This window comes from Oncorhynchus tshawytscha, linkage group LG29, assembly GCF_018296145.1.
Source record: "Oncorhynchus tshawytscha isolate Ot180627B linkage group LG29, Otsh_v2.0, whole genome shotgun sequence".
NCBI classification, from domain to species: Eukaryota; Metazoa; Chordata; class Actinopteri; order Salmoniformes; family Salmonidae; genus Oncorhynchus; species Oncorhynchus tshawytscha.
In genome coordinates this window covers 22,829,186-22,844,704 of record NC_056457.1, presented here as the reverse complement: position 1 = coordinate 22,844,704, position 15,519 = coordinate 22,829,186, and the positions used below count along the sequence as shown (strand labels likewise).

The 15,519-nt window shown below is 45.1% G+C and overlaps 1 protein-coding gene across 1 annotated transcript; it reads left to right on the top strand.

Annotated features, from left to right (window-relative positions):
• Positions 1-787: 787 nt before the first annotated feature.
• Positions 788-3,925, top strand: LOC112227540 (forkhead box protein H1-like). The gene is made up of 3 exons (XM_024392343.2): positions 788-1,215; positions 1,890-1,994; positions 2,624-3,925. The coding sequence occupies exons 1-3, from the start codon at positions 991-993 to the stop codon at positions 3,605-3,607; spliced, it is 1,314 nt and encodes a 437-aa protein (XP_024248111.1). The 5' UTR covers positions 788-990; the 3' UTR covers positions 3,608-3,925.
• The last annotated feature ends 11,594 nt before the right edge of the window (positions 3,926-15,519 follow it).

The window sequence follows — 15,519 nt, the reverse complement described above, 5'->3', positions numbered from 1 at the left end:
CCACCTCTCTGCTTGTGAGCCACTCTCGTTCCCTCCCCCCACTCTAACGTTCTACTTTCATTCTCAAATCTCTGGAGTCTCCCACCTCTTTTATATGGGTCACGTTGGCGACTGATATACTAGTGACATTGGAACATCACTACACAATCTGTGCTTACTGTAAGCAAGTCTCAACATTTAAGAAAGTTAGATGGGGGTTTCTCATTATGACCCCCAGTACCTTGTGTAAGGGGGGGGGGTAATGATTCAAAAGGAACATTCAAGTGGACTGATATACAACACAACACAATTTGGATAATCTGTATGGTTCACTCCCATGCGCTAGAAGAAAAAGAAACGCACACCTATTAAGACGAGGTGCTGGCTTGCGGAATAGAAACTTGAAAATAAAAGAGATCCGCACACTCTAGGAGCTCAGATGCAAAAATGTAATACCAACGTTTCGACAGCCAAGCTGTCTTCATCACTCCAATGCGCACCTGCTGCGTAAAAGTTTTGGGGCACCTTTGCCAAAAGGAATGCTGTGGTAAATTGCCTGTTGTCCGATGGGTTATTTACAGATTTACTGTCTTACTCTCTCGCACACACAGACACCCCCCCCCCCTTCTGCCCGCAGATAGCGCTTCATTCTCTCCTCCATTACGCAGCGGGATTTACATGAAGCTGTTAATTGTTTGCTCTTTAAATAGAGGCGGCCTGGAGCCAACAGTCTGCCAGAGGTTACGAACCGACTCCCTCCCCCTGGATGATCAGCATGACAAAGCACTGGGGGTCAGAGCCTGCTGGCACCACCCGCTCTCCTACCTGGGCTCTCCTAGCCTGGGAGGCCACCACGACCATCAACTTGACTTCCATATCCATCCTCTGATTGCCACAGCGCGGAGCTCTGCAGCCTAACACGGGCCTTCCTACTCGACCCAGGTGCCAGTCCAACAGCCTCCACGGCTGGAAAAGCTTGCCCCTGCCCAGTTCAGCTGGGCCACAGCGCCCATGGATAAAGCGATGCTGCCAAACCACCACGGACCGCCCGGGTCATCTTACCAGCGGTCGCCCGAGCTCAACAAAGATGGGCCGATCAAGGAGTACTCTTGGGACCAGACGAAAAATGGAAAGAAAAAAAACTATCAGCGCTACCCCAAACCACCCTACTCCTACCTCGCAATGATTGCCATGGTCATCCAAAATTCTTCAGAGAAGAAGCTTACGTTGTCTGAGGTAACGTGAGTTGGTGTGCGAACATGCGAGTTTAGAATAAATTGTACATTTTGGTCAAATTACGCAAGGTTATTTGTGTCAATTTAGGCCAAATTACGCATGGTTATTTGTGTACATTTTGGCTGTTAATCATTGTTATTTGTGTACATTTTGGCTGTTAATCATTGTTATTTGCATGTATTATTTAAGTTTCAACAAAGAAAGTTGATATACTTTATTATTTAAAAAGTTCTAATCGGGGATTCTGTCTTATCGCAAGTTTTAAAAACGGTCTTTGTAGGGGTAGGTATACGACGTTCGATTGCATTAAACAGACAGAACAGTACAATCATTTGACGCTAAACAGAGTAAGCTAGTAACCTCTTGGCCCACTTCAGTGACTGCCATGCTTTTCTGGGTTTGTTTTGTTAAGGATAGCAGCATACAGTGAAACCAGACACTGAGATGTATCAGCTGGAGTTGGTTGAGTTGATAAGAAACATAGTCGATGATAGCTCTCTGTGTAGGCTATCAGTCCTACAGTTCATCTTACTTTTGTATTATAGGCCTATGAAAAGGCTGCAATCATGTTTTCAATCATATACAGTATCTCTTTAATATAGTCTGCTAATTTGACTGTTTAATGCAGACACCCATTGATGCAAGTTGACTCCTTTCTTATTGTCTCTCCCCAGATTCTAAAGGAGATCAGTACACTTTTCCCTTTTTTCAAAGGGAACTACAAAGGCTGGCGGGACTCAGTGCGACACAACCTCTCTTCCTATGACTGCTTTGTTAAGGTGTGTCTCATTTAGTGTCTTCTTTATTGTTATGTCAATCAGTGGGCTCAATTATATGTTTGATTCTAGAATCCAAACAACCTATAAGCAAGTATGCATATTACATTTACATGTTAGTCATTTAGCAGACACTCTTATCCAGAGCGACTTACAGGAACAATTATTATTTTTATTATTTTATTTTACCTTTATTTAACTAGGCAAGTCAGTTAAGAACAAATTCTTATTTTCAATGACGGCCTAGGAACAGTGGGTTAACTGCCTGTTCAGGGGCAGAACAACAGATTTGTACCTTGTCAGCTCAGGGGTTTGAACTTGCAACATTCCGGTTACTAGTCCAACACCAATTAGGGTTGAGTGCCTTGCTCAATGGCATATTGGCAGATTTTTCACCTAGTTGGCTCGGGCATTCGAACCAGCGACCTTTTGGTTACTGGCCCAATGCACTTAACCACTAGACTACCTCTGTAGCCTATCGAAAGCCACTGCAGTGCTTTATGAAACATTAGATGAAGCAAATCATTCTAGCAAATTATGAGATGTGAAACTGGGGAGATCCTGTCTGACTGGTTTTCAGGTTGTACTATACTTTTGATCTCACCGCTGTCTATCACTCCTGGTCCCTGTAGGTACTGAAGGATCCTGGGAAGCCCCAGGGGAAGGGGAACTTCTGGGCCGTGGAAGTGAGCCGGGTGCCGCTGGAGCTCCTCAAGAGGCAGAACACTGCTGTGTCACGCCAGGATGAGACCATCTTCGCCCAGGATCTTGCTCCTTACATCCTGCATGGGCACCAACATAAGCCAGATGCGGAGCCCCCGGGCCCCCCACCACCAATCATTGTTCTACCCCGAGGACCCATCACAACCCCCCCTCCCGGCCCCTCTTTCACCGCTCTATCCCCCATGGCCACCAGACAGCTCTCCCCCTCTCAGGAGGACCTGTACCGGCCCAAGCTGGACTCGTCTTTTGCCATTGACTCCCTCCTCCACAGCCTGAGGCCGGCCAGCGAAGCAGGAGAACCCGACAGGGGCAGGGACTGCTGGGGGGTGGAGCCCCACTCTCGCCCTTCCCCTCCTCCATGCGCTCGCTACTCCTCCACCGCCCGCAGCGCCTCAGCGAGCTCCGTCAGCCCCGCCTCGTCTTCCGATGAGGACTGGAGGGGTGTGTCGCAAGGCGGGAAGCAGGTGCCCGAGGGCGAGGCGGGATCAGACGGGTACGAGGACTGCAGACCCCCTCCACACAAGACTGCCCGCCGAGGCTGCCCCCCTCCCTGGGAGCTTCCCACCTCATATGCCAAGTACACACCGCCCAATGCTGTGGCCCCGCCCAGCTTGCGTTTTAACGGAGGCCCTCTGATGCCTCTGGGCATGCCTCTGTATGGTTACGGAGGGTCTCCTGTTACATCCAGCCATTTTGTAGGTCATGCCTACTGGCCCCTCTTACCCAGCGGGCGCCCTCCCCTCATTATGGACCTGGACACTATGCTCCAGTCAGTACCGCCCAATAAGAGTGTGTTTGATGTGCTGGGTCCACCCAATCAGTCGTCTCACCAGCCTGCTGGTCAGTATGCCCTGCAGAGTGAACCCCCTCTCAGACGTTATCCCCATTATTGACTATGACTCAAATCAAGCCAGCACCGAACATATTGTAAGTGCAATGCAGGGATAAGAATGACCTATCCGTACAAACTTAACTTCGTGTCCACATTTATTAAATGTTTACAGAAGACCAAATTGTAAATTCAAATGTACAACCACTAATATCTCCCTCAAATATACAACCACTAATATCTCCCTCAAATATACAACCACTAATATCTACCTCAAATATACAACCACTAATATCTACCTCAAATGTACAACCACTAATATCTCCCTCAAATATACAACCACTAATATCTCCCTCAAATATACAACCACTAATATCTACCTCATTCTTATGAAATCAGTTAATACAGGGATGTTGCACTGCCCGCGTTTGCACGATTGTATTGTTAATGTGATTCATTTTTCCTTTTAAGAAATCTCTCTTGAATGTTGCCTACCTCGACTATTGAATGTGTTTTTCCAGAGGAAACGTATTTTCTTCCCTTTTGTTTTTCTGGTTGTCTTTTGAAAAGTTTGTACAGTATTTTAGGATGTATAACTGCACATGGAGCCAGTATTAAAAAGTCATCTTTTTCTTCACAGGGTATGAAATAAAATGTTTTTCTTTCACTCAACTGTTGGCTTTGATAGTATTCATATAGGAAAAGACATGGCGCTTTTCAATATTGCAGAGAAGTGAGGTTTTCTAAGCCTAAGTGAAGAGAGAGCTCTTTGTGTGTGTGCTGTGATGGTCATCTTGTCTCATCGGTGCCCAGTGGATCACTGCCTCTTACTCCAGTGAGGTTAGGTGTGTTTGTTCAGATGGTTGAACCAAAATTGAGTGTTTGTCCCTGACTTGAGATAAGCTGTGCATAATTGGTTCAGAGTTAAAGTTCAGTGTCGAATGCCTTGTATTCTTTGCCCTATAGAGATGTCCCAGTGTTACAACACAAGACAATGTGATCTTACTGTATGCCTGCCTGACAAAAAGCTTGAATCCCCCCAGCCAGCTCTAAACGGCTTATTTGCATAAGGGTTACTGTTAATGGTAGCTGTTATTCTAGTCTAAATCAAATTTTATTTGTCACATGAGCCGAACCTTACCGTGAAATGCTTACTTACAAACCCTTGACCCACAATGCAGTTCATGAAATAGAATTAATAAAATATTTACAAAATAAACTAATGTAAACAAATCAATCAAAAAGTAACACAAGAAATGTACATAACAATAACGAGGCTATACAGAGGTTACCGGTACAGAGTCAATGTACAAGATAGTTGAGGTAATTTGTAAAGTGACTATGCATAGATATTAAACAGCGAGTAGCAGCAGTGTAAAAATAAAGGGTGAGTCGATGTAAATAGTCCAGGTGGCCATTTGATTAGTTGTTCAGCAGTCTTATGTCTTGGGGGTAGAAGCTGTTAAGGAGCCTTTTGGTCCTAGACTTGGTGTTCCGGTACCGCTAAAGATTGGTGTCATGAAGTTTCACCCCTAAATGTTCATCGATGTTATCCCTGTATTAGTGTACAATACTGGCTATTACTGAAGAAATACTTGTAGAGAGTCTCCAAGTCGTCTTTCCTGATGAGTAGGCAGACGCTCACTGGGAGGGGGCAGAGTTTTTCTTGTCTTGGATCCGTGCTGTAAGGTCCCAAGCCACTCCTTAACATCTGATTTACATCACCCTACCAACGTCCTGCTGCTGGGACATCAATGCTCACTATCTCCCAATCTATTCTCCATGCCTGCCTGCCCTGGGCCTGCACCCCCTCCTCTCCCCTATCATCATAGACACTGAAAACTCTCCTCCCCCTGTGGGGATGAGGCCCTCTCAATCCTCCTGCCTCTCAGACCCACACCTAAACCCTTCTGCCTCTCAGCCCCACCACACCTCAAACCTCCTGCCTCTCAGCCCCACCACACCTCAACCCTCCTGCCTCTCAGACCCACACCTAAACCCTTCTGCCTCTCAGCCCCACCACACCTCAACCCTCCTGCCTCTCAGCCCCACCACACCTCAACCCTCCTGCCTCTCAGCCCCACCACACCTCAACCCTCCTGCCTCTCAGCCCCACCACACCTCAACCCTCCTGCCTCTCAGCCCCACCACACCTCAACCCTCCTGCCTCTCAGCCCCACCACACCTTAAACCTCCTGCCTCTCAGCCCCACCACACCTCAACCCTCCTGCCTCTCAGCCCCACGACCAAACCCTCCTGTCGCTCAGCTCGACCACACTCCTAACCCTCCTGCCGCTCAGCCCCACCACACTCCCAACCCTCCTGCCTCTTAGCCCCACAACCAAACCCTCCTGCTGCTCAGCTCCACCACACTCCCAACCCTCCTGCCTCTCAGCCCCATGACCAAACCCTCCTGCTGCTCAGCTCCACGCCCCAACCCTCCTAACCTCTCAGCCCCACCACACCTCAACCCTCCTGCCTCTCAGCCCCACACACCTCAACCCTCCTGCCTCTCAGCCCCACCAAACCTCAACCCTCCTGCCTCTCAGCCCCACCACACCTCAACCCTCCTGCCTCTCAGCCCCACCACACCTCAACCCTCCTGCCTCTCAGCCCCATCACACCTCAACTCTCCTGCCTCTCAGCCCCACCACACCTCAACCCTCCTGCCTCTCAGCTCCACACCTCAACCCTCCTACCTCTCAGCCCCACGACCAAACCCTCCTGTCCTCAGCTCCACCACACTCCTAACCCTCCTGCCGCTCAGCCCCACCACACTCCCAACCCTCCTGCCTCTCAGCCCCATGACCAAACCCTCCTGCTGCTCAGCTCCACGCCCCAACCCTCCTAACCTCTCAGCTCCACCACACTCCCAACCCTCCTGCCTCTCAGCTCCACCACACCTCAACCCTCCTGCCTCTCAGCTCCACCACAACCAAACCCTCCTGCCTCTCAGCCCCACCACACCTCAACCCTCCTGCCTCTCAGCCCCACCACACCTCAACCCTCCTGCCTCTCAGCCCCACCACACCTCAACCCTCCTAACCTCTCAGCTCCACCACAATCCCAACCCTCCTGCCTCTCAGCCCCACCACACCTCAACCCTCCTGCCTCTCAGCCCCACCACACCTCAACCCTCCTGCTGCTCAGCCCCACCACACCGCAACCCTCCTGCCTCTCAGCCCCACCACACCTCTGGGGGGGTCAGAGGAGAGGATTGAGAAACCCTCATGTGGTGCTCTGAACACAGGGTGGCAGTGCAATAACAGCAAACATAGATGGGTCAGACATTTTGCTTGAAGTGTGTGTGTGTGTTTGGATGAGGAGAACTACTTTCCCCGGGTCTATGTGGTCAGGGCTGTGCTCTCACAGCTACAGTTGAAGTTGGAAGTTTACATACACTTAGGTTGGAGTCATCATTTTTCCAAAAATTGTTTCCAGTGGGTCAGAGATTTACATACACTAAATTGACTGTGTCTTTAAACAGCTTGGAAAATTCCAGAAAATTATGTCATGGCTTTATAAGCTTCTGATAGGCCAATTGACAACATTTGAGTCAATTGGAGGTGTACCTGTGGATGTATTTCAAGGCCTACCTTCAAACTCAAACTTTGCTTGACATCATAGGAAAATGGGAAAGACCTCAGAAAAAAATTGTAGACCTCCACAAGTCTGGTTCATCCTTGGGGGCAATTTCCAAATGCCTGAAGGGACCACGTTCATCTGTACAAAAAAAGAGTATGCAAGTATAACACCATGGGACCAGGCAGCCGTCATACAGCTCAGGAAGGAGACGCGTTCTGTCTCCTAGAGATGAACCTACTTTGGTGCGAAAAGTGCAAATCAATCCCAGAACAACAGCAAAGGACCTTGTGAAGATGCTGGAGGAAACAGGTACAAAAGTGTCGATATCCACAGTAAAACGAGTCCTATATTGACATAACCTGAAAGGCCGCTCAGCAAGGAAGAAGCCACTGCTCCAAAACCACCATAAAAAAGCCAGACTACGGTTTGCAACTGCACATGGGGACAAAGATCGTAAATGTCCTCTGGTCTGATGAAACAAAAATAGAACTGTTTGGCCATAATGGCCATCGTTATGTTTGGAGGAGAAAGGGGGAGGCTTGCAAGCTGAAGAACACCATCCCAACCTTGAAGCACGGGGGTGTCGGCATCATGTTGTGGGGGTGCTTTGCTGCAGGAGGGACTGGTGCACTTCACAAAATAGATGGCATCATGAGGGAGGAAAATTATGTGGCTATATTGAAGCAACTTCTCAAGACATCAGGAAGTTAAAGCTTGGTCGCAAATGGGTCGCAGCTGTGTAGTGCTAGGGCAAAAACCAAAGATGTGCACCCAGGGGAGGCCCCTGGACTGAGTTTGGGAAACCCTGGAATAAATTACTGTTTTAAATATATATATTTTTTAAAATATACAGTACCGGTCAAAAGTTTGGACACACCTCATTCAAGGGCCAAGCGTGTGCAAAGCTATCATCATAGCAAGGGTTGGCTACTTTGAAGAATCTGAAATATATTTAGATTTGTTTAACACTTTTTTGGTTACTACATGATTCCATTTGTGCTTTGGTAAAGTGGGTGGGGTTATATCCGTCCTGTTTGGCCCTGTAGAGAGTTCTCAGCTATACTTTTCGTTGGCTGTTTATTTACCACCACAAACAGATATGGTTGTATAAGGAAACCATATCTGGTTTTCCCTCTGGTTCCCTCTGATCACATAACATTAGGCTAGAAGAATAAAACACACATGTATTTACAAAACCACACTGACTGATTTCAGGTGCCCCTGAAGTTGCAAAGTTGACTCATTAACTCATACTGGTTGAACAGTGTGTTAAAAAAAGCCTTTCTGTGCACTCCCTTCTATTGAAATGTGTGTTCTGTGGTTATCAGAAATGGCATTAAGTCCTGAAGGTGCCTTTTCAATATACTTACATCCAGTGACTTGACTTCCTTTACAGATTGAAATTAGGAGTAGAAAGAACCCTGTACGTTAACCAAGTAGATAAAAGAAAGGGGAGTGAAACTTGAGTATCTAGATGTCAGGAGAAAAGGGAGTGAAACTCAAGTATCTAGAAAACAGGAGAAAGGGGAGTGAAAGAGGAGGATAAGAGGCCCAGTTTCTGCTTATAACTAAGTTAAGTATAGCTATAAGAAATGTAAGATGTGTCAAATAAATGATATCCAGCTCAGGGCTCCAGCATTTGGTTTGCTAACTTGCTAGCTAAGTGGCTTGATGTCAAGATCAAGCTTATTGGTTACAGCAGAGACATTCAATCCCCTCCTGGATCAAGATCCCTGTTGCCTAAATTGTTTTGTGCATTACCAGAAGTGGCCCTTGTATGCACTTCCGGTAATACTGATGCCGGAAGTGAGGAGAGCACAAGACAGAGAGAGGAGCAGACAGGACAGAGAGAGGAGAGCACAAGACAGAGAGAGGAGCAGACAGAACAGAGAGAGGAGAGCACAGGACAGAGAGAGGAGAACACAGGACAGAGAGAGGAGAGCACAGGACAGAGAGAGGAGCAGACAGGACAGAGAGAGGAGAGCACAGGACAGAGAGAGGAGCGAACAGGACAGAGAGAGGAGCAGACAGGGGGGGAAGCCCACACAAGACAAACATGTATCATATTCCTCTCAAGCCAGAGGAAGTAGTTGTTGCTAAACATTACCTTTCAAAAAAAATCAAATGCCACTTCTGACAAGTCCTGTGTGTGTAAACTGACCCTGATAGGTTCTCATCACTGAAGGCCGCCATACAGGTTGCGCTGACCATCCATCCCAGTTAGCAACTGCAGCTGTGAGAGATTTGTCAATGCATTGACAAATATACAGTACCTGGTTTAGGAGCCTAATGACCTAAGATAAAATGCATCATGACAATTGACAAAGATATACTAACACACTTGAGAAAGAGTGAAGTCATAGACAGGTTTGCACAGTTGACAAATAGGCGATATAGCTTAATGCTACCCTCAACAGGAAAATAGCTTTACACAGTTCCAACATAATCCAAAGGATGGCAGTCTAAAATCCCAATCCTGCTATACTGCAACTACAACATTATTTCATGCAAAACATTCATTTGTGGTCTAGGCTGCCACCTTTTGGATTATGTTGGAACTGCACAGTGCGCGCAGCACAAACTCACATTAGTTATAGGCGCCACATTGTCAATCAGGCATCTTGCATTGGCCGAGCAGCATTTTGAAGGAAGTTGTCAAGGAAGTGCGTTTTGTGTTTATAGAAAACCTCCCGCCCTCACCTACCGTTAACCAATCATGTCAATGCGGTGCTTTACGGAGCCCTCCGCATTGTTACAAACTTTGAGTCTCACAGCGATGCGGTACTGAGCTCAAATTGACCTCTGCGTGCCTCTAGAGGCTCCGCAATTTGCGTCACACCATACATACATGGCAGTAATGTGACCAACATCAACATGAGGCTTTTTGTTGTTGTTGCCAATCAAGATATAGTTATGCACTTGTTATTTGTACGTGCTAATAGATTCTTATAAATATTAACAGTCGCTACGCAATTAACTAACACAATATTCAATGGGTTTACTGACCACAGTCCATTGAATCAATATTAAGAAGTGTTGATTATTTGGCGTCAGGATAGCACGGAACATGGAAAAAAGCAGTGAGATATGCAACATAGAGTTATGTTTCTGCAAAATGTTCACTGCTAGCGTGCGGGGCGCTTCATTTCGGTCGCCCAGGGATGAAATCACCCTCCTCCCAGTCAGCCCCAGGTCTTCAGGGTTGAGTCCGGGGTGTTCTGAAAACCTATTCTTATTGACATTGAAAGTCAATCTTACAGATATGCAATTTATAACGGTTTGTAGTCTTAACATCTGGTGCATAATAATTACACATTTGCCAGAAAATGTAACATTCGTTTTTTAAAGTTTAATATATTTTCTCTTGCGACATATTCAAATTACTTTATTAATCACATTAGCAAGCAATAATTATTATTTTGATGGAAAACCGTATTTTGCTTTTTAGGTCGTTAGAAGTTAAATCGAGATTACTCGAACCTTTATGGAAAAAAGGGTTTATTGGCTAAATGTAGCAATTTCCCTCTGCTGCAAAAATGTTTCATGGTATCAGGCCTTGTGGTCAGGTTTTGAGTAGTCCTTATTCTGTACATTTTGGGGGCACCTGCTCGTTGAACATCTCATTCCAAAATTATGGGCATTAATATGGAGTTGGTCCCCCTTTTGCTGCTATTACAGCCTCCACTCTTTCTACTAAATAAAACATTGCTGCAGGGACTTGCTTCCATTCAGCCACAAGAGCATTAGAGAGGTCGGGCACTGATGTTGGGCGATTAGGCCTGGCTCGCAGTCAGCATTCCAATTCATCACAATGGTGTTCGATGGGGTTGAGGTCAAGGCTTTGTGCCAGCCAGTCAAGTTCTTTCACACAGATCTCCACAAACCATTTCTGTATGGACCTTGCTTTGTGCACAGGGGCATTGTCATGCTGAAACAGGAAAGGGCCTTCCCCAAACTGTTGTCACTAATTTGGAAACACAGAATCGTCTGGAATGTAATTGTATGCTGTAGCGTTAAGATTCACTGGAACTAAGGGGCCTAGCATGAACCATGAAAAATAGCCCCAGACCATTATTCCTCCTCCACCAAACTTTACAGTTGGCACTATGCATTGGGACAGGTAGCCTCCTCCTGACATCCGCCAAACCCAGATTTGTCTGTCGGGCTGCCAGATGATGAAGCGTGATTCATCACTCTAGAGAATGTGTTTCCACAGCTCCAGAGTCCAATGGCGGTGAGCTTGTGTGGCCTACCACCACGCGGCTGAGCCGTTGTTGCTCCTAGATGTTTCCACTTTACAATAACAGGACTAACAATTAACAAACTAACTTGTTCGAAAGGTGGCATCCTATGATGGTGCCACGTTGAAAGTCACTGATCTCTTTAGTAATGCCATTCTACTGCCAAGGTTAGTCTATTGAGATTGCATGGCTGTGTGCTTGATTTTATACAAATGTCACCAATGGGTGTGGCTGAATACACTAATTTGAAGGGGTGTCCACATACTTTTGTATATACAGTGGGCTCCAAAATTACTGACACCACTGACTAGCAATGCACAAACACTTAAAAAAATATAAACAATATAATTATAGAGAGAAACTCAAAATACCAACGTGAGAAATACTGTACTTTATTAATGTTTCAATGGAACCAACCAAAATCATACAATTATTTAATACAAAATACATTTGACCAAAATCAAGGTTTCATAATTATTGGCACTCCTCATTTAGTACTTAGTGCAACCACCTCTGGCAAGGATAACAGCACAGAGTCTTATCCTGTAATGTTTGACAAGGTTAAGGAACACATTTGGAGGGATTATGGACCATTCCTCTATGCAGATCCTTTCAAGATCCTTCACATTCTTGGGTTTGCGCTTATCAACTGCCCTCTTCAACTCAGCCCACAGGTTTTCGATTGGATTGAGGTCCAGCAACAGATGGTCACAGAACCATTTCTGTGTGGATCTTGAGGTACGTTTTGGGTCATTGTCTTGTTGGAAAGTCCACCTACGGCCAAGTCCCAGCTTTCTGGCAGAGGCAACCAGATTGTCAGCCAAAATTGCCTGATACTTGGTGGAATTCATTATGCCATCAATCTTAACCGGTGCCCCTGGACCTCTGGAATTAAAACAGCCCCAAAACATCACTGACCCACCACCATATTTCACCGTGTGTATGAGGTGTATACATCTCTGTTTCGACGCCAAACATGCCGATGCTGTATCTGACCAAAACATTACATTTTGGTCTCAACTGACCAGAGCACCTTCTTTCAGTCATAATTTACATTGTTTGGCAAACTCCAAGCACTTGCGTCTGTGTCTTGGGGTCAGAAATGGCTTTCTTCTAGCAACCCTTCCAAAGAGCCTGTGGTTGTGGAGGTGTCATCTGATGGTGCCTTTTGAAACTTGGTGACCCCAAGACGGTGACCCCAGACGCCACCAAGGCCTGCAATTCTCTCACAGTGATTCTTGGGGATTGTGTTGCTTCTCTCACCATCCTCCTCCCTATCCTGGGGGGCAAAATGTATTTGTGTCCTCTACCCGTGAGGTTTTCAACTGTTCCATATCTTTTGATTTAAAAAAATAATTGCCCTGACAGTGTTCAGTGGTATATTTAATCGTTTGTGGATCTTCTTGTAGCCATTACCAGATTTATGAAGGTCTACGACCATCTGTCTCTTTTGAACTGCCAGTTCTTTTGTTTTCTTCATGGTGTTGGATGACAAAGGGATATTGCATGCGTGTTACCTCATTTTTATACCCTTGTGAAACAGGAAGTGATGTAATGGCTCAATACAGTTCCTTAAGACTTAAATAAGTGGAATTTAATTCCTGGTTTAATTTTGGTAGATGTTATTTACAATAATCTTTAAGGGTGCCATTAACTGTGAAACCTTGATTTGGAGGACATTGATTTTTAATTAAATCAAATTATTTTGGTGGGCTCCATTGAAACATTAATAATGTACGGTATTTCTCACGTTAGTATTTTGAGTTTTTCTCTATAATTATATCGTTTATATTTTTGAAAGTATTATTTGTGCATTGCCAGTCAGGGGGGCCAGTAATTTTGAAGTTCACTGTATAGTGTTGTCCGCTGAACTGAACATGCAATTGAAGCACCCCTTGCCACCTCTGTTGCCTTGGTGATGCAGAAACGAGAGACCACATATGTGCCTGTTTTATACAAATCTGGGAATATTTGACCAAGGAAACATTTCTGGTTGGTCTCAGGGAATGTAAAACTGTTAAGGGAGACTTTTAAAATGTGATTGAGCGAAGTAACAGCAAATATATTGAATAAGCAAGGAGAGCCTCACAAGTTTGATGAAATAACCTTATATATTTTTGTCTAATACAGCAATTTACTTACTTTTGTAGGTCTTCACCAAAATCAAATCATAAAATCATATTAGGCCTAACTGTCCTCTTCCGAAAGGATTTGATATGATTGGTTGACAATAGGCCTATTACATTGGGCTAACGCCTTGATTACACCGACAGCACCATTACGTTTTGGTACACCAGAAGTCCATTCATTTCTAATGGAACGCTGCGTTTGCCTTACAGCATCGTCTTGCAGTAGCAGTGCTTTCTGCATGTGTAAATGGCTTGACAGAAATGGTAGAAGAAGGTGAACTTTTGTTGCAAACATATCCAGATGATGCTGCATAACATTTTGTGCAATGACGCTGTAGGTGTGATCAAGTCGTTAGGCTACTACATCCTTGATGTACACTGAGGATACAAAACGTTAAGAACACCTGCTCTTTCCATGACATAGACAGGTGAATCCAGGTGAAAGCTATGATTCCTTATTGATGTCACTTGTTAAGTCCACTTCAATTAGTGTAGATGAAGGGGAGGAGACAGGTTAAAGGATTTTGAAGCCTTGAGACAATTGAGACATGGATTGTGTATGTGTGCCATTCAGAGGGTGAATGGGCAAGACAAAAAATGTAAGTACCTTTGAACAGGTATGGTAGTAGGTGCCAGACGCACCAGTTTGTGTAAAGAACTGCAACACTGCTGGGCTTTTCATGCTCAACAGTTTTCCATGTGTATCAAGAATGGTCCACCACCCAAAGGACATCCAGCCAACTTGACACAACTGTGGGAAGCATTGGAGTCGACATGGGCCAGCAACCCTTTGGAACGCAATCGAAACACCATGTAGAGTCCATGTCCTGACGAATTGAGGTTGTTCTGAGGGCAAAACGGGGTATTCTTCTCTGCTCATACAGGAGTACTAAAGGCCTAGTTCAATTGGCAATGTAGGCCTGAATGTAAAACTAATGCATTGCATTTCGAAATGTTTGCAATAAACTCATGATCACTCACTAAGCAAATCCTAAACCTTGTCATATGATGGTCATCATTTTTTAGCTAGGGGTTAATCTCGATTTATCAGGGGATGCTGCAGCACCGTCAGAATCCCTACTTCCGTGCGGCTATGGAAGCGAGCTCCCCTATTGTGCTGTGTATCTCAGAATCTTCATTGACGTGCTTGAGGCAAGCCTCATCTCTCTTCCTGTGTTGTCACCTTTCTGAAACCACTTTTACAGCTTTTTAGTATCAGCTAGCTGCAACAGTTGCCTGGCTACCCTGACTCCTTGCTCCTGCCATGCCACGCCCACGGACGTAGTTTCTTCTCCGCAATGAAAAAAGGGAGTAAAGGGGAAAAGTTAATGAAGTATGTAGCGAAAGACAGAGCATAGTAAGAATTTGGCGTGAGTTGTCAGACTACTGCAACAGATGACCATCATATGACAAGGTTTAGGATTTGCCATAGTAGTGTGATCATGAGTTTATTCCAAACATTTAGCAATGCATCAGTTTTGCATTCAGGCCTACATTGCCACTGACTGACAAAAAGCTACCTATAATGAAAAGCTGCACGAATTCTGGCATTCTATTCCTCTGTAGGTTACATAATAATAACACATACTGATATTTGTTACATTAAAGGAGCCGATCTGGTAAAAGATAATACAAAGAAAACATTTTTATTTTTTGTACCATCTTTGAATTGCAAGAGAAAGGCCATAATGTATTATTCCAGCCCAGGCACAATTAAGATTTTGGCCACTAGATGGCAGCAGTGGATGTGCAAATGTGAAATTGATCCAATGAATCACTGCATTTCTGTTCAAAATTTTGTATAAAGACTGCCCAAATGTGCCTAATTGGTTTATTAATACATTTTTAAGTTCATAACTGTGCACTCTCCTCAAACAATAGCATTCTTTCACTGTAATAGCTACTGTAAATTGGACAGTGCAGTTAGATTAACAATAATTTAAGCTTTCTGCCCATATCAGATATGTTTAGGTCCTGGAAATTTGTTTTGTTACTTACAACCTTATGCTAATCACATTAGC

Coding starts and splice junctions, on each gene's coding strand:
- LOC112227540 (XM_024392343.2), top strand. CDS start 991: ATGGATAAAGCGATGCTGCCAAACCACCACGGACCGCCCGGGTCATCT. Junction 1,216..1,889: donor AGAAGCTTACGTTGTCTGAG/GTAACGTGAGTT, acceptor GTCTCTCCCCAG/ATTCTAAAGGAGATCAGTAC. Junction 1,995..2,623: donor CCTATGACTGCTTTGTTAAG/GTGTGTCTCATT, acceptor TGGTCCCTGTAG/GTACTGAAGGATCCTGGGAA.